The sequence below is a fragment of the Apteryx rowi genome, unplaced genomic scaffold (assembly GCF_003343035.1).
Source record: "Apteryx rowi isolate R43461 unplaced genomic scaffold, aptRow1 scaffold_140, whole genome shotgun sequence".
NCBI lineage: Eukaryota > Metazoa > Chordata > Aves > Apterygiformes > Apterygidae > Apteryx > Apteryx rowi.
This window is the reverse complement of record NW_020447642.1, coordinates 1,322,467-1,342,408: the sequence shown is the minus strand read 5'-3', so window position 1 is coordinate 1,342,408 and position 19,942 is coordinate 1,322,467. Positions and strand designations below refer to the sequence as shown.

The 19,942-nt window shown below is 38.6% G+C and overlaps 1 protein-coding gene across 4 annotated transcripts in view; it reads left to right on the top strand.

Moving 5' to 3' along the window:
- Nucleotides 1–6: 6 nt before the first annotated feature.
- TIPARP (TCDD inducible poly(ADP-ribose) polymerase) overlaps nt 7–19,942 on the top strand; it is a 46,034-nt gene continuing 26,098 nt past the window's right edge. The window contains exon 1 of one of the 4 annotated variants that reach the window (XM_026057721.1): nt 7–61. Coding sequence is in view for 1 of the 4 variants with exons in the window: in XM_026057719.1 (XP_025913504.1) it covers nt 2,407–2,412 (6 nt within the window). In the remaining 3 variants the exon portion in view is untranslated. Of the gene's footprint in view, nt 62–2,391; nt 2,413–17,446; nt 17,808–19,942 lie in introns of those variants that run through there. The other 3 variants (XM_026057722.1, XM_026057719.1, XM_026057720.1) reach the window with 3 other exon arrangements.

Genomic DNA, 19,942 nt, shown 5'->3' with positions numbered 1-19,942 from the left:
GTGAGCCAGCGCGCAGGAGTCAGCCGGCGTGCGGGACCGGGTGTCGCGGCTTGTGAGGCAAGTGAGTATCTGGGTCGCTCTCAGGGAGACCGGAGAACATATTCCCCGAGCAGCTTCTGCTTGCGAGTGCCGCCTTTCCGTGGCTAGAGCTGTAACGTATTTACAGTGTGTGCTTGTATGTAAGCAGCTGCCCAGGTTTGACTTGGGGAAGGAGTGAAAAGCGCTGTAGGAAATGCGTTTACTTCCCGTTATGTTATTTGTTGCCTGGGGAAAAAAACTACAGTTCCCAGAGAACTGCTGCAGTTTTTGTCATGTATGTACATTGTTTTATTTTTTTAAACATTCAGGTCTACTTATTGTACTGTTTAAAAGCATTTCTTTATTATTTTAACTTTTGGGTCTTTTACCCACACCGAAGAGTAAGTATTCTGTGATCTCTACCCCCATACACACACCTTTGAGCTTGTAAAGCCATAGAGAGTCATCTGCAGTGCTTTTTTTAATGACCCGTCTATAGTTCAGTGAAAACAGTGTGTTGGTGGCCCACAAAAATTTGGGAGATTAATTGTACTCTCTTGGTTAAAAGCTTGTAGAGACTACTTACACGATGCAGCTTTAGGGATGTTTTCCTTATGGTCTAGAGTGTCTTTAGTGTGAGGGACCATAGTACTCCTTGTCCACTCGAACAGCTCTTTTTTCCTTGCTATTTTTATCTATAACATTCCTGAGGAAACTTTATTTAAGTTACAACTTAATAAAGTTATAGCTTTTAAAATTTTAATTAAACTAGTCCCTCCTGCTTAATTTCTCCAATTACTAATATTCTTCATGTGCAAGAGAAGATAGGAGGTGCACCACCATAATGGGGAGATGCTAGCTGGAAATGAAATTAAAGTTATATAATCAGAACTCACCATTCATTATGATTGAAGAGAAGTCTATGAAGCATTTAAGTGCAGTAGAAGTCTGCTGAGCAACCTTTTGATAAATATCCAAGATAAAACTGAGGATGGATTTTTATGATTCAAAGAGTATTGAACATACTACACTAACAGAGTAACATTGCTAATGTCATGCTACCTACAGGCAACTGAGGAAGTGCTGCTTCTGCTAATGCGACTTTGCTTTTTGGCTTGGAATATGTCTACAGCAGGGTTTCCCAAACTGGGTTTGCTGACATATCAGCCAATTAGGTGACCTGTAGTAGCTCTGGGTACCAGCGGAAACAGCAAAGTGCACTGATCGCAGTAGTGGCTGCTGCCAGCTCTGTTCAGCCATGCTTATATACAGAGGGCATGACTGCAGCTCCATACTTCCCACAGCCTGGGAACCAACCCTATTCCTTCATCTATAACCTTTCTCTTCACCACATGGTTAGTGGTACCTGCCTACGTTCAGGCATTTACCTATCCGCTCGTGTCAGTGCAGGGGCAGTCAGGATCTCCTGGGGTAGGTCACATAGAAGTGAGTACATAGAAGGTATTCCGCTGTTTGGAAACATGTGGCCTATATAATTCATAATCAGCAAGTGGTGGTGTTTCTCCCTGTATCTGCATTTAACCAGTTTCTATAGCTTTCCTTTGTCTAGGTCTTAATTTTAGGCATTGTCCTCAGTAGATGCTTTTAATGCTGTTCAGTATTCATTTGTGATGTCTCCCACACCTAATCAGATTATAACATTTTCAAGCTGTATTTTCTCTATCTGTGGTTTCTAAATATTGCTGTGGTGGTCTATAAATGGAATAATTTTATGAAATTTGTTAAGAATAGGAATTTAGACTTTTTAAATGAAATCTTTTCCTTCTGCAGAAAGTATTGAGGTTATCAGAGATGTTTTAGTGGATTAATATTTCAAGGTCTATAAGTATCTAAAGATGTGCGTGTATACTTTGCTGCGCTTCTAAACATGCCTAACTTCTACTGATTTATTTCCTTTGGATGAATATCTGTTACGTGAAATGTCTGAGTACCTTTGAAAATCTTCCTTTTAATGTCCACCTTCTGTATGAACTGCATCTTTGGGTTATACTGAACTGTTTTGAAATAGCTTAAGCAGCAGTTTTTGAATTCCTCTGGCAGGCAAATGCTGTTTGTCCACTAGATGGCATTCTAAAACTTATATTGAGGATGCTACTCAAGCAAGAATGAACATAATTTCTTGTTTTCTTTGTGAAACTCATTAAAACTAAATATTTAGTGTGTAGTGTAGTTACTATTTACATACTTGATCAATGTTACTAGTCATAAGAATTTTCTTATTAGAGAACATTTTTTGAATTGCCTAAAGTAGTTGAAGACTACTGGAAAAATGAAATATAAGATTGTTTTAAGATTCTGATACAAGCATGGACTGTGTTCTTAGATTTCTCCCTTTCACTTGTCTAGGTTAATTTGTGTTGTGGTGGAATGCAAGTAAGTCTAATTTTTTTATTCTTGGTTTGGGTTTACTTCGGAAGGATAGTATCATTTCAGAGCAAAAACTGCCTGTTGACCATACGTGTCTCAGTTGAGATAATGTATGGCATTGTTTCGAGCCATCAAATGATGAAAGATTTTCTTGACAAAACAAATGGTCATTTTGCTTTTTTAATAATCTTGGCACTGGCAAACTGTAGCTTTAAGCGGAACGTTTCATACAATGAAACTTGCTGAAGCTTCATATTAACTTTAAATATGTCATATTTGCTTCACAGGAAATAAATTGGAACACAGATTTCTGTCAAAACAGTTAAAGTTTTTGTTAAGTGCCTAAATCTGCATGGTGCTGACTGCATTTCGTCTGAATCTTCATTCAGAAGCCATTGGGAACATAAGGCACTCAGCTCATTGTGTTGCTTATGTGCACAAAAAATTAAGTGTTTAGAAGATTCTCATGTCTGCAAAAGTCTAGTCATCCAGAGCACATCCGCTGCTAAGAAACATGCAACTTCCTAGGATCTGCTTATCCTTTTCCAAATGTTTTTTGTTCGTTTTCTGATTGTACGTAAGTGTTAGGTTTAGAATTGGGCACTTTTGCACTGACTGGAAGAAACCAAAATCCTGTTTATAAGACACGGGTTAAAAATAATTCACTTTTGGGATTATTCCTAAAGTGAAATATTGTGTGTGCTTACTCTTCCATCTTGTGCTCTCTTCCTCAAAAACATGTTTGTGTTGGAAACTAACACCTTTTTTCCGTATGAAAAATTGTGATTTTAATTGTGATAAGTGACTTAAGACTCTTACCAGCAAGCATGTGACAGAAGTTTAATGTATTTATTTATGTAAAACTTACATGTATCTTCTTTCCATAATGCCAGCAAGCTGTAAAAAACCTCCAGCCTCTTAAAGATAGGCAGACCTATAGTGTAAATGTATAATGCTTTGTCCCTCGGGCATATTTTCATCACAATCAGAAGAACAATGCCTTCTTGACCTGAGAGTAAAAATTCTTTTAATAATACAAACATTAATGCCGCTATCTTTGCTATTTATGAAGTATGTTTCTTACTAAAACACAGGAAATGGTAAATATTCTGGAAATACATGGATTTTATTTACTGCTCTGACTCTTTCTCTAAATCTCTGAGCTGGACCTGTGAGACATAATGAGGGCTGTGGCATTTCCCAGTGGAATTTGTTTTGTCTATTCTATTGTTGCTGCTTATCTGTGTGAAGTGTAGACTAAAAGGCGTGTTTATGTTGAATTGGAAAATAGAAGCTCTGGGGCATGTGATTTACAGTAAATGTCTGCTCTTTAGTGAAGTTACATTTGTCATCTTCTGTGCTAATATGAATCTTCATGTCCCATGGTCTAGGAATGTTCGTCATTAACATGAATGTCTTTAAAAAAAAAAAAAAAAATTAGGTATTTACTGGATTCTAATAGTGTGCATGCTTAGGTAGTATGAGAAAATAGGCATGGAGGCAGCAGCACTAATGAGTCCATAATTTATTATTAGGGTTTTGGGGTTTTTTTTGTTTGGTTAATTGGTGCCCTTTCTTCCTTTAGGTGTGGAGATCCTGAAAGAAGTAGAATAAATGATATTCTAGTGTGCAGAAGGGAAAGTTCTAGGGAGACAGCACAGAGAGGGTGCAACCTCAGGTGGGTCAAGAACAGAACCAAAAAGCTATTGTTGTGACTCTCTTCATCACCTTAACAGCTCTAGGAATTGGTGCCCTAGGACTGAAGAGCTGCCATAGTCCTGTAGCTCTGGTAGCAAATAACCATACAGTGATACGGAGTTGTTCCATGGCTACGTTAAGATTCCTTTTCCCTCTCATGTCTCCAACAGGCCAGTGCATAAACAACTAGGATATAACTGAGGTCTGGACTGTGTGGGGGGTAAAAGGATTTGAGCATTCATGTAGTGTACATCAGAGATCATTTAGCTGTGCTTATATAGCTAACATTCTTCAATGTTGTGTTTGCTCTTGGAATTTAAACTTTCTGAACGGCTGTCTTTAGAAAACCAGATAACCCAGTACAGATCTGAGCAATAGTCTTTGGGCCTATAACTAATTTAAATAACACTTTGAAAAATCTGCTTTCATTTAAATTCTGTTTCTCAAAGGGAGATAAGTCTGCATTCTATCAAATTCATGTATTCTAGAATCTTGTATAACAGTCCTTTCAAACTACGTATGTTCTGTTTCTTCATATTGCACAAAGTGACCTTTCTGACAGTTTCAGATTACATTTGCCCTGCTATGCCTACCTAAAGCCTTAGAAATGCACAGAGATTGTTTGTGAGTAACAGACTACTGTAAATATTACTTCTCAAGCATATTGAAAATTCTGTATCATTTTGAGCCATGGTTCGTACTTGGCACAGCGCTTCTCAAAAGATTAAAAACTCTTACAGCTTGATAGTTCATACTGTCCTTTTAATCCAATTCTGGGGCTCTTGATACTGTTTTTTAGCTTGCAAAACCTGTGGAGAAAACTCCCTTGAATTTAATAAATTATGTATGAACAGACCAAATAGGACTGTTTTTGCTGTCATCTAGCAGTAATATTAGGATGTTCCAGTATTTCTTATTGTTCCGAGAATTGTTCTGTCTTTAATTACCGTGGTAGCTGACATCTTGTTTAACAGAAGAATTCTTAAAAACAGACAAAATATGTCTTCTTCGGGCTTATCACATTCCAACAATAGCAGTTGTATCAGAAAGAAATACTGCCTGGCAAACATCCTCTCTGAGTCCCACAGAAAATCATGTTTATGATTAAATGCATATCACCCCACTGGTGGTTATAGCTATCTCCATGAAGTTGTACAATTTATGTTCATAAAAGTAAAGTAGAACATTGTGAGCTGTGTGGAATTACAGTGCACACCCTTAAGATCTCTGTAACATAACAGATGTTCTCAACATGGACTTTGATAAACCCTTGCTGTTCTTTGCTTTTATAACATTAGGTTGTCAGAGTAAATCTTCAGAGATACATGTAAGAGATACCTGATATTTAAAAAATTATGTTTATTTCAGCCAGTTACAGATTGTAAGCCAGCAATGTGTCCAGCTGTCTTTTAGAACAGAATAGTCTAATTTCTTTGATGTTGTCTCCAAATGCTTGCACATGTTTATGCAATAGTATCAGTGTCATATTCTGTTACGCTCTGGGAGGGAAAAAGTGCATATTTTCTCTTTTTAAGTTAGTCTAAAAATCATACTGTGTCTTCAGCCTCGAGTCACTGTTTACCTTGGATTTGATGTTTTAATGTGGAGTTGATGCATTCGTGCAGTCTCCTGCATCTCTTTCAGCTCCTTATCTATATTCTAGTGCAATATGTGTTTTAGTTTAAATTGTACCAGAGCCAGAGGAATGATCTCATTCATATGAAAAAAACTTTCCTCCCACCTCCCGCATATACAACTGCTTCTGAACCTATATCCAAAGCTAAAGCATAAACCTGGCTAATCTTGCAGCCCTGAATTTTACTGCCTGGTTATCAGCCATTCTGTTTTGGTTTGCTTCTCTAAAAGGGATTTTCTTAGGCAAAGAAGCAATATCTCTTATTTGCTTTCGATAATCATTTCACTGCCAAGTGTTCCGGGGTGATCACTTCCTTTTTCCCTTCTTTAATTGTTTTAGCAAACCATTTCAGTGCTATGATGCTATGCAATTTTAACTTGCTGCTATGTATCTGCAAAGCTGTGTATCCTCTGTTGTTTTAATGTAACTAATTCACCAAAATTAAGAACATTTATTTGTAGTGTTGATACAGGCTAAAAGGTCTGTGATTAAGACTTAGTCTTTCAGCTGTTTATTGTAATTCTTGGGGAGAATCATGTATTTTCCTCATTCTGGCTAGAAGAAACGTGGATAAATTTTTCTGTGCTTCTTATCTGCCTCCTACTAACACTTCTGTTAATTGGGAGCTAACTTCTAAAGTCTTGAAAATTGCTAAATTTCACATCTACATCTAAATCTAAATTCAAACCAACTTTGTCAGTGTCATTCATTCCTGTGTCAATGGACTAGACTTTGTCCAGGAATGAGGTTATAGCAGAGCAAAAGCTTCACTATAGATAAGACTGAAAAAACTTTGTTTGAAATTAAACGCTTCTAATATTCTGAAATCTCCATGTTTATTTGGATTGTCCTGAAATTTGTCATGCAGTAAAGGATGTAAATGTGTTGTTTTGGATTTTGGATGAGCTGATTGGGGTTTGTTGAAATACAAAAGAAAAAGCTTCTTTATATAAACATGCATAAAGCTCATAATCTGAACAGATTCTGCTATCCCTGTGTCAACTAGGTGGATGAGAAGCTTCTGAACTTTTATCTCTGTGTGCAATAATTCTTTGAAGCTTTCTGTGAGATCTGAGGTTTAAAATTGGAGATGTAGTTTGGTTGTGTTATTTTTCAGCCAAATCTGTTCCTCAGTCTGGTTTAGAACGTGGCCTCATAAACAGCAGAACTGTCGCAACTGAAGGGGCGGACTGTAGGGAGGTAAGGAATGGTACTGTCTTAAAGCAGTGTGGTTTCCAGACAGTTTTAAGGTTGTAACTTTCTTATCACCTGGGTATGAATTTCAAAGGAATTAGACTCTGTAAGGGGAGGAGAGTGTGAAATGGGAAGACGGTTACAATAGTCATTGAGGTGAACAGAGTAGATGAAGTCAAACAGTGCTGTGCTCTTTTACCTTCTGAGAACATTGTATTGAGATGAATGGATCACTACACCCACCTTTACTCTAATTCCTAAAAACTGAAATTGGCTTAGCTGGATTTCTGTGGTACTTGTTGTATCTTAAGGGAACTTTGCTTAGCATACGTGACCCACTTTTGATGTCAGTTGAGAAAGGTGTTCTTGAAATGGTCTCATCTGCTCAAATTTCCTCCTTTAGCATTTTTAAAGTTTTGTTTGATATGTTCTTCTGTCTGTAGACCAAATGAATGAAATAACATCTGCAAATAGATTCTCAATGGGCTTACTTGCTCAGCATTTATCCCAGTTATTGACCACACCACTGGGAAACAATACCAAATGCAATATTTGGAAAATAACTAACCTCTACAGTTGAGAATGAATGTAATGTTCAAAATTTAGGGCATCTGTTACTCTAACATCACAGTCTGGTTCCCATGTGGCTTTGGGACCTGGATGTATCCTGCAGATAATCCAAATGAAAGCTTTGGATAACAGGAAATACAAAATTATGGTATTTCATTCCATCTGTTTGCATATCTTACAATTTTATTCTGGTCAAACATAAAATCCACTGTTTTGGGTCATATGGAGGTTTGTGCAGAATGACATAGCGCACGTATGTTTTTCAGCCAGAGGTGATCCTAGGAGGGGCCATTGGGGAGGTGTGACTTTTACCTGTTCAGAAGGACTCTTCTACACTTGCTAGGTGGCACACCCACAGCTTTGTGGTGTTGCTGTAACCTTTCTCAGGTTAGATCGGACTGACCTTTTATGACACGTTATGGGGCGAAAGTAAGTCTGGGAGCTGCATCATCAATGGAGAGATTGAGGAAGTAGAATGAATGAGCCTTTAATACAGGTAAACGTGACAAGCTGTGTTTTACGTATAGAAGAGAATTGGTAGGCAGTAGGATAGCTAAATGAGCTAAGGGTGCGAGTGGGGCAGTGTTTGGTTAGAGGTGAAACACAGGCACAGGGTCCAGGCTTGCCATAGGCTACATAACAAAATCTGTAACCATCCATTTAATTGCTGCCTGTTATTACACATATGCACAGAGAATGCCAGGCAATCAGAGACAGTCCTGTTAAGTGCAAATAGTCATTTTTTGTCTCTTTAATAGCATGTAGATTGTGAGCAGTTCAAATGTAGTCCCTGCATTAGGGATATATCGAGTGATCTGCAGTGGGATTATGCTGGCCCAGTTCCACAGTCTGAACTCCTGTTAGTGGGAGGAAGTCAGCCAGATGGGATTTCTGAGTCTGAAATGTGTGTCATCCTGGCACCCACCCACATATTGCCGCTCTGTCCTTTAACAGTGTAGGAGGATCTCAAGGTGGCTGGTATCACCTTCCACCTCTCTGGGTGTTTCCCATTCTTTCAGCCCCCTGAGTTTGGCAGAAGTCTTTTGAATCTTATCCACAGGAAAATTTTAGCGTTATAATGTGTAGTCGGAAGAGCTGGCCACCCATGTGCTAATGGCTCTTAAAATGCTAGTATCTGAGGAAAGAAAGATGAACTAGAAACTAAAGGATTATGTGAAGAATGCTTGGATGAGGAGGGAATAAAAGGGGATATTTGACTACTTTATCTTTTGAATGGTTATTTGTAATTGTATATAACACAGACAAGGTGTATAATTTTTACTAGCCTTGTAATTCTCAAACATTTGAACTCATGTTAATACCTATGTCACTGTAACAGTCTATATAGAATGAAGAGAAGCGCATAGGAATCATATCCAGCCAACACACGACTTTAGATAACAGTTGAACTGAGGTATAGTTAGTAAGATTTCCTATTATCTCTCTCCCTTTTTTTTTTTTTTTTTTTTGTATTTGATACTAATACTGAGATTTGGGGTGATCCTGTACAAGTCAGATGGGGTACAGCAGTGCTACGGGCATCCCTTTCTAGCTGGAACAGAATGCTACCCAGCCTGGCCCTTGTAGGACTCCTGTCACTGGGAAGGAAGATCAGGTATGGAGTGTCTGCAGATGTGCTCTACAGCAGCTGTTTTGGATCCAGGGAGTGTGCTGCTGAGCTAGACTTGAGGAATTCAGCAGGACCCAGGTGAACGACAAAGAGCCAGTCAGGAGTCTGCAGTGTTCTAGTTCTTCTCCACATTGGATCTACTGAGCTTAACATAAAATCTGTGTAATGGGAAGGTAATTCAAAACTTCTGTATGAGAGTTGTATGGAACTGATCCTAGCAGCAGTGTAGCTACATACTTGGGGTGATTTTGAGCTTGGTGCAGATCTGAGCTAGCTTTGAGTAGAATCAATTCAGGTTCATTTATTTCACAGCATATGCATATAGATTGGAGATTAATCCATTGACAGATTACTGAGTATTAGCTTTGTGTTTTCTAGCTAGTCAGTCATGTCTAGACTTAACCTGGATATATGTTAAAGGAAACTTCTCCAAGTTATGTTCTTTTCTAATTTAAAAGACCTTAGGAAATGTGTCAGAAAAAAGCTTCATGAACAGAATTGATATAGCAAGGCAGTATCCTGTACCCTTCTGGAATGCTGAATTCAGCAGCACTCAAGTTTCTGAATTCTAGAAAATGAAGTATTTATGGTGTACTCCCACACAATAGGTTCTTCCCTCAAGAAATATATCTTTCAAATGCATATTCTTATTCTAGAATGTACAGCACGGCATCTCTCCTACTCATAGTGACTTAAGTCTCTTTCAGACAAAGAGCATCTGCTGAATATAGCAATCCTTTTACCGTTTTCTGTATATTATCTCACACTGCTTTAATTTATGTACTCTGCAACTTGTGGACTGTATCCAGCTGCTCACAATATCCATGACAGTGAGGCTTCAGGATCCAAAACTGGGACAATCTATACCTTGCAGTACTGAGGAAAGATGTGCAAGATTTCAAAGCAATGTGTACACCCCTTCTGATTGGTGATTAGGGAAAAAGAAGGCCTCATCCCTTTTTCTTCCAGATGTTTTTATATTATTTATCAGCAGTAGAACTTTACCATGCTGCTACAGCTGATGAAACTACAGCTAGCACACTGGATGCATTTGGTATGCTTGTGAATAATTTCCATTGATTATTACCGTTTTCAGGAGGCCCAATTAAGTCTGAGGGTTTGAATATTGACGATATATCCTGAGTTCAGATTCTGTGTTCATGTACTGATTCTTAGAAGAAAAACGTTTTGCTGAATTTAGTGATGAATCTCTTTTGTTCATTTACTTCATTTTTAATTTAAGATTTGGATGCTGCTGTTTTCCTCCCTTCCCTTGGAATCACACAGAGCTTGGGAGGAGGAGTCAGATTTTTAATACCTCCCCATTTTATGTTGTAAGGCTTGACCCTTTTAAAGGGATGTGTGCAGAAGATCTTCATGCCCCTTCAACTTTTCAAGGTTGCTGCATGTCTTCCGTTACCCAATAAAGCATGGATTCTACAAAGCTCTAATAAAGGTTTGCTCCAGTGAGCAGGTGTTAGCTGTTTTTGTCAGATGTAAAATACTGTAATGCTGTTACCTTCCATGTGTCCCTTTAGAATTTTTTGGTGTTTATGTTTGAAGAATGGCCATTTTTTGCATGTGGATAGTAAACTACCTACATATTTTAGATGGAACCAGGTCTGTTAATTTTAGACCTGTTTTAGTGTTATTTGGCCAACACTGAATTATAAAGGAATGTTCCTATCCTGTTTAAATAGGAGTCAGCCTAAAGGAGAAGAAACAAAGCACTGCCACTCATACATTAGTTCCTGCCTTGTGGCAGGACCCATCTGTTCCAGAATCGGCGTTTCAGAACCAACCTTCACAAAAACTCAAAAGTCAAAACCAGAGTATTGTATGAATCAGTTTGTATAAAGGCTTACGAAGCTAAAAATGTGTTGTAACATAGCTTGGCCTTACCTAAATTGATATGTGGCATGCTTGCCACAAGATTGCCACAAGAGGGTGCACCAGTTCAGCAAAATCTTGTCAAAACCAAATGACTGTCCCCATTGCATGCATGTTTTTCTGTCAGTTTATGTAGTAATTCATGTATCTAATTCAACTTAAAATCGGATAGACACCTTTAGTCAGGGTAATGTGCAAGAGCGTCTGTCCAGTCCAGTAAACAGATGCGTGAATGGATACACGATACTTTGTGGGTAGGCAAGTTGTGGATGTTTCTACCGTGAACTAGAGGCAGTATTTCCAGGGGGCCTGTTCACACTGGTGAAAGACTGTCTTTAGACTCCAATCACAAAATGCTATTCAAATCTTTTTTTAAGCGTACTGAAGCCTGCTACTTGTTCCTTACGTATGTCTGCAAATGTTCAATACATGTAATTCAGGAATATGTATTTTTTTGTGTGTTCTGCTGTTTTGAAACATCATTAATTTGCCTCTCAAACTGGCGCAACTCTAACTGGTACAACAGCAGAAGAAAACTGCATCTAGAAAGGTAAGTTCTTAAATGATTGTTGACTTGAGTATGACTAATAGTATTTTTTCTTTTTTGTGATAAAATTATTACTTGTTTCATAATATAGTAAGGAACTGTTATTAAAGCTTAAGCATAAGTTGTGTAATGTTACTGTACTGATATGCTAAAAGCATTAGAATGTTTTGCAGGATGTATAGGCCAAAGTTCTAGGTCCATCACTCTAAGGCAGCAGTCCTAGAATAGTAAAATATCTGTGTATAAATGATTAACCATAACAGATTTTCCAGGAAAAGGGCCTGCTTTTGAATCATGCATTCCCAATACATGAATCATAAGTCACTTGGAGATAATCTTACATGACAGCAAACTGCTGATATTCATATATGCAATGTATGGTTTTTTTTTCCTGTGAAATGGTGGTTTCACTGAACTTTCAAGGCTTTATTAAATAATAGAAACAGAATGGTGATGTTCTAAGAACTTTTAATTATTAGCATGAGATATTAAAGGAAGGTGAATACGAGTTAAAGGAGAATATGACTTTTGATGTCACTAGCTGTAAATTTAGAAGTTGGGTCTGGATTCAAAGTTTCATGTACTGATCCTAATTGGAGTTATTCTGGTTTTGATGCTTCTTTGGAACTGTTTAGAAGAGAATAATGTTAAGCTTATACTGAACAGCACCACACAGTGAATACGTGTCCTTTAATTTGCAAGAATAATTTACCTAGATTTTTATCTTAAAGCAAATAAAGTAGTCTTTTTTTCTTTCCATTTAGCAGTGCTAGATGGGTAAGCAGGTGAGGTTTTTTTTCTCATTTTTCACTTGCTTGTGGATAGTACCAGAAGAATAATCTGGGTTTATATTTTTTTCAGAACCACTGTGTCTGTAGATCATTGCTGTCCTCCAAAGAGCCAAATACATCTACCAGTCAGATATGCAATACTGTTTAGTTAGCTAAGATTTCTGGCTACATCTGTCAGCAACAGGGGACAAGAAGGAATAATAACTACGACTGTTATTTACTTAGTGATCACCTTGGTTCTAAGCTAATGGCATTTTCAGAAACAATTCTTCAGTGTGGCAATGTGTGGAAGTCAGCCAATTTAAAAACATGGGTACGCTACCCAGATACCCCCTCCCCAGGGTCCCGGCCTGCTCTGTGGGCTGTGACATGAAGTGTTTGCCACTACCAGGAGGTCCTTCTGACCTAAAGCCATGTGTGCCAGCAGAGCCAGTCTGGTCAATTTGCAGCATTTCCAGTGGGGGAAGACTTTAATTATTAGAAAATTTCACCTCATCATGTTTGGATCTTGCAATTTCTCCTCTCCCAACCTGCAACATAGATTAAAAGATTTATCCCACTAGATGTCACTGCAACAAAGGCTACCGAAATATATTTAATAAACCTTCATTGCCCTCCTCTCTGTAGATTTCATTTTTGAAAATGTCTTTTATTTTTCCCTTTCCTATGAACATGTTAAGCACTTTTTATTTCTTTAAAATAAAATGAAAAAGATTACTAGGCCTAGGATTAAGAGGGTAGATAGAAACATACTCAAAAAGTCAAAAGTATCAGTATTTTATTTATACAGCTTGTAAGGGGGAGGGAAGAAATCTCTATACATCAACAAACTCAACCTATTATATTTATTATGATGACAAATGAACTATTGTAAAATTACACAATTCCTGCAAAATCTATTAAGTATAGAAGAGTCAGCACATCTCGAAAGCAGGTTGAACCGAAATATCAGAGATTCTCTTTTTCCAGCTCTCAACTTTTTTAAAATGCTTCCATCATTGACATTCCTTTTCCCTTGGTACTTATATAACCTGACTTGCTGGTACATTTTCATGTCAGAACAAGGGTATGGGGTTTTTTGTTTGTTTTTGTTTTGAAGGTGATATTAGTACTTGTCATCAAGCATTGGTATGGAAAAGGACCATCTCTGATCAATTTGTAAAGCATTACAATAAAAATTAGCTCCACATATAAATTATTGAGTTGCATATTGATTTGCATATTGGTTTCCATATAATAAGTTTGCATCTTTTGTTCAGTACTGTAGAACATTAACAGATTATGGTTGTTTTTATTGCTAAATTGATGTCAGAAGTTCAGTATTTTTACTACAATAAAGGAATTAGGACTTTGTAGTCTGTATTTCCTACTGCAGATAATGGTAATGATTGAGTAGTTCAATTAAGAACAAAAATTCTTTCATTCATTTTTCTTATTTTCAGCATTCATGCATGCTGCAACACAACAAAGAAAGAGGTATATACAATTGTATGCTGTCTTTTACTTTGAAGTGCTAGATGGTTGCTCCAGTGTATCGGGGCTGTAGTATGAGTCAAGAGACCTATGTCCTCTTCCCATTGTCAGTGACTTGGTTTTTGACCTTGGATAAGACTCACTTCGTATTTTTGTTTGACATTTACAGCAGACAATTACAATTATGTAATATAAATGGAAAAGACCTGAAATCATACATTTCAGTATTTTATAGTAAGTACTGATTTCTTCACCTGTATGTAGTGGAAAATCCAGTGCTGTAAAATTTTTTTTGTTTGTTTGTTTTTAATGTAAGATATTATGTAGTGATTAAATTGGAGAACTGACAGAGAAGTTCTTGGAGGAAACTTTGGTACCACTGAAGTCAACCTGATTATCTTTATCTGCTGTATAAAGTGAAGTAGGTTGCTTATACTCTGCATGCCTAAGATGCATTAGGGACAATAGTACTGAGATTACTCACAAGACTTGTTTTTTTTTTATTATTTTTTAATACCTTGAAATCCATGGATAAAAGACACCACCTAAATTCAACTATATTACAAGTAATCTCAAAATTAGTTAACTTTATAAAATATAAATTTCTGTAGAATGAGTTTTGGTCATGTAAGTTCTGTGTTGAGTAGCAAAGATCATGGAATAACAGAAGTGGTTTTGTGAGGACTAAATTAGCATTGCATAAATGAAATTTATTTACAGTCTTGAAGTACTGACTGTTCTGCATGCTGATCTTGAATCACCTTTTCTGGAAAGGCTGTCTTAGATACTATAGAAAGGTATGTGCCACATAACACCCAGATTCAAAGCCTTTTCTTCTCAGAAGCTTCAAAGTTCACCTGTCCCATAATTGAGAAAATAAACTTAAACACCTTAAGAGTTTTGGATAGATGACCGAATTAGATACTGCAGTTGAGAAAGATATACAGAGTCTGTGAGATACGCTTGGGATTGAATAGCTTCAGAGGAAAGGAGAACAAACAGCCTGTCTTTTCTGTGCCTTGTTTCACAGTATCCTTCCAAGTTCCATCTACATTTGTTGACTTCATTTTGGTATAAAACATCAGAAAAGGAAAAATAACTTTTCTGTAGTGTGATGTGTCTTAAGAAATCAGTTTTCATTTTGCAAATATTCAGATACAAAAGGAAGTCTTGCTTTTATCACTAGGAAGAATGTGCTGGATCCTCAACACCTTTCTTTTTTGTTTTTTTCTAATGTGCACGTTTGAAGTTAAGCCCCTTCTTTCCTCACTGAATAAGTGAAGTGCACATACTGATTATTCCATTATTTGCAAGTCAGAATTGTAAATTACTGCATTCACTCTGATGCAGTTTACCATCTGAAAGAAATAATTAAAGCTCTTTCTCTAGCTTAAGATTTAAACAAGTATTTAAAAATGAGATCATGCTTTCCCGGTGGTCAGAATTTCTTTATATGTATGTGTGGGGTAGCCTCCAAAATTGCTGTATGATCTGATGGTGTGTCATGATGCATTTCCTTTAATTATACATTTGTTTTGAGAAAGATGGTTATTCTAGGCCTTGTTCTTTCCTCGGTTACATTCCCACAACCTCACTGAAGTGGGAGGTGTGCGTATCTTGCTGGGTAGTTGAACCATATGTGTTACTTATTTATATCTCACACATGAAATAAGTCATTACAAACAGATCATTTCTATGCTGGCAATTTTAAAATAAATGCAAGCGTATATACAGTTCTTTCTCACTGAATGAGGATATGACAAGTTACCAGTCACTGTGCTTTGTAAAGCTCTTGTTCTCTTGAGTCAAGGTAGAGGGTGAGGTTGTGCCTGTCTGTTTCAGACACTCAAGAGTTCCGTTAACACTTATTGACCATTATGATGAAAATTTGTTTTCAGCTCCTCTAGATACGCGCTCCTTCTTTACTCAGCCTATATTGTGTCATTCCATATGAAGTCAGCTCCAACTGCATGAAGATAAACTTTGTACATTTTTTGTAGCAGTGGCATATTTTCTTTGCATTAGAAATCCAGCTGCACAACATTTTCAAAATGCACTTGTAAGGCTACTTATGTCATCTTAAAATGACAGTTTTGTTCCAGATGCCTGTATTCTCTGTATACCTAATTTCATAAAATCACTGAGCATTTATAGACGTACAGAATGAAATACTGACTTTTTTTTAAAAAAAATAAAGCACACAACAATATAGCGAGTGTTCCATCAACATAAATTTTAGCTTTTGAAGTCCTTTACCTCCTTATAACTTATTTGGGGGAGTTAGTGATGCAGATGCATTTAATTCTGGTGTTGTCAAGCCCGTTTGAATTGATGGTCTCATTCTGTTGAGATTTACTACAGAAATATAAAGCATGTGATTCACCAGAGAAACATCCCAAGCAATCGCACTAGCAGCTGAACTAATGCATCATGTTCTCATACATGCAGAGCATACAGCCAAAAGATGACAGCATGCTAATGGCTTTTGGACAAAAGCAAAGTTAAATATGTTCTTAACAAACTTCACCTATAAAAGTTATTGTTTGCATAAATAGTAACTTACTATAATCCATTAGAGTTACTGTACTTCATGCTTTCCTTTTCGGAGTGTGTCACAGGCATTAACTAGTTAATGCTATAGGCTAAAATCTGTCATCCCTGTGCAAGAAGGGGTCTGAGCTCATGCTGTGTAGATAGAGAAAATGAGTTACATTGAGTTTGTTCCAAGACAGGCTTCAATTCTGCTCTGATATAAATTATTTCCGAGTCATTAAGTAGTATTCTTTGAGTAATTTATAATGTGAAATTTAGTAACTTGGGAAGTTAAGGAGAACATTACCTTTGTCTTTAGGGAGGACTGTTTATTCCAGTATGCTCTGTGACTTAAGTTGAGAAGACTGACATAATGTTAAACTTGCCTGGTTCTCAGTGGCTCCCTCCCTCATGTGCAAGCACACGCATCTGAACACAATGTAATTGTCCTATAACTGGTTTTTGGCTGGGGAAGTTCTCCTTGCAGCCCCTTGTTGATAGGAGGTTGGGGCTTGCAAGGTTTATGGAATTGAAGCGAAATACTTAGTGGTAACAAATCAAATGCAAAGGAATCTCTGTCATCCCTTTACTGCTAGAAATTATCTAGTTACTAAGCTTTCAATATTCCTTTGCTTGTGTTACTTTAATAATTTTTAAATGCTGGTTCCATACAGGGACTTCAGAAACATAAAAGAACATAAATCGTTTTCGTGGATATTTAAAAAAACCCCTCATGCACTATATAAGGAAGGCAACCCAATAGCTTGAAAGATATTTATCTTCCCGCCGCTTCTTTCCAAAACGTGTAACGCGGAACGCTGTGCGGAGCAGCTCCGCCGGCGCTCGCTGCAGCGCGCGTAAATGGGGCCGGTGGTGCGGCAGCTCCGCGCTGCCCGCGCCCGCTGTGCCGGGCCGGAGCGGAGCGGAGCGGAGCGGCCGCTGGGGGCCGCGGGCGGGCTGCCGGGCTGAAGCTGCGAGCGGGCGGGCGGGCTCCCGCAGCGCGGCGGGGGCGGGCCGCCCTTCCCGGCACGGGCGGCGCGCAGCAGATGCGCCGCCGCCGCCGCCGCCGCGGAGCTCCTCCCCGAGCCGAGCAGCTGCCTGGCGAGCGCTTGCAGGAAGCGATATTTAAAACAGCTACGCTAACATGCGAGGAGCAGAGGGATCTGGCGGGGCGCAGCGCTGCCGCCGAGGCGGGATGGGCGGTTTGTCACGTAGCGATCGGCGGGCAGGAAGGCGGTGAGCTGCGCGCTGCGGAGAGCGGCGAGAGGAAGGCTGTGCCCGCCCGCCGCGCCGGGGCCGAGCTCCCCGGCCTGCCTGCTGCCGGCCTGCCTGCCTGCTGCCTGCCTGCGCCGCCGCTCTGCTGCTGGCTTCCCGGGTAGCCCGAAAGGCGGCTTGAGAGGTGACCTGGGAGAGGTGACCTGAGGTTCGCACAGTTTCCAGGTGAAAATGCTAGAGTGACTGTAAGCGTCCGACTGGAGCAGCCAGTGCAATTTTTTTTTTTTTTTTTTTGCTTTTCCCCACCAGAATGTTAATCTCGTTTTCAAGGTATCGCTAAATTGAGTCAAAATGCAAAAATCTCGCTCTAGGTAACAGCTGGCTGGTTTCGGCGTGTGCGTGTCGGGGGTGGCGGTGGCAGAAAGAGTTTGGGTTGCAGGGCAAAGCTTGGTGGGGAAGCTCGGCTGTTTGCGTTAGCGATTGCAGTGTTTGCCGTGCCTCGGAGGCACCGGGGGGCAAGAGGACCTGCCTGCTTGCACGGGTCTTGAAGGATACGTAAAGTTGCGAGGTGGTTAGTCCGTCAGGGTTTCTTGTTTGTTTTTTGGTTTATTTTGTTGTTGTTGTTGTTGGGCTTGGGTGGTTTTTTTTTCGTTTTTGGGGGGGATATTATTTGTTTTTAAGTTGTAGGTCCATTAGGTTTGCTTTCTTCGGGAAAGCAGGAGGAGGTGTGGTTCGTGCGAGATGGCTAGTACTTAGGGACTGAAATCACAAACCGAGAGATCTTCTGCTGTTGAAACATAATGTGCAAGTGTGGTATTGTTCTGTGTGATTGTTAGTGTTGTTTCTAAATAATATTGATTGATTTGGGATATTAAAATGCTCCAATAGAAATGCCAACAAATTCTGATATTTATTCCCACTGCTTTCTATGTTTTAGAGATGTTGGAAGATTAACTCCATATGATAAAGCAGTTCTTTAAAAACAACAGCAAACTTTGAACAATAATGAAATGAGCAATAACAATATTGAAACAGCATTAAAGATATAGCTGAAAATGACCATGAGTCACTTACTTGGCTCCTGGGCACGGTGGGACTCCTTGAACCCAGGGTGATCCTCATATATATCACATATGCTGTTAGACCTAAGCACAATGAAGTGAAGCATCTGATTCCTTTTGCAGTTGAGGATTTAAGACCTTTGAAATTACTTGAAGTTTTAAGGTACTGATGGTGGCTTAGACAGAGAGCTGCCTGATACGCCTGTGGAAGAATAATAGAGATTCCAGCAATTTTGGAATTTGTTTTTAGGTGGCAAACAAATATGTTGGTTGTTTTTAATATAACCTAAAAATAGAAAACCAAAGAGGTACAACTTCTTTTCTTTTTCCTGGTGGTGCTGATAATGCTCTTTCGCAGGGTAGCATGAAAACCTTATAAATGAATGTTCCAAAATAAAAAAGATTCAATGAGGAATTTTGAAGAACAAATTTTTAAGCATTAAATTACTGCTAATTTTTTATCTCAGTCTTCTGAGAATTTGCTTCAAATGAGAAGTTACTTTGCTTGGAATGTGTATTTTCAGGAAGTAATACTTAATGTGCTCCGCTCTAAGCTTTGAGGCTGTATGTGAAGAGTCTGAAGAGTGTTTAATTAAATGTAATCAAATATTACAAAATTCTTGATTAAAAGGTATACACCTTGCTTTCTGGTGACCTACTAGACGTATTCTTTATTTTAATTTAGTAAATTTATTTTTCCCCATTTTAGTGACTGACTTCTCTGTATTCCGAAGTAACTAACGCCACGTTATGTTCTTCACTGCTCAGTTTAATTCTTTCAGTTTAATTTACAAGAGGCAAATGAGCTCGGTGTGTCGCAGAAGGGTGACTGAGTGCAGTATATGCTTGTGAGTCAGACTGTGAGAGAGTGTGGGGGCATGTGAGAATGTCTGTGTATGAAGTGGGAGTGTCTGGACGCATATGAGACTGTGAGTGTCAAATGTGTAGTAGGAGGAACAGGGTGTAAGTGCTTGAACTACTGTGTTTATAAAACCAAGGATTAAATCCTTGCCCCTGTTGAAGTCAATATGAAGTTTGCCACTCATTTATGTGAAACCGGCAGTTCTCTAATAATGCTACTGGGGGAAGTGTGAGATTACATGAGAGAAGATATATATGAATAGAATAAGAATGTATAGGTCTATCCATTTGTCTGGTGGGAGGAAGAAATGGTGCATGAGTGTTTTGAAGTGTGGTGGGAACATTCAGGGCTATATGTCTGCTAATGCTTCTGTTTTCAGGTCTGTGTGTGAGGGACAAAACCAAACAATGCAGTGCTTACTTTTGTGGAATATGATG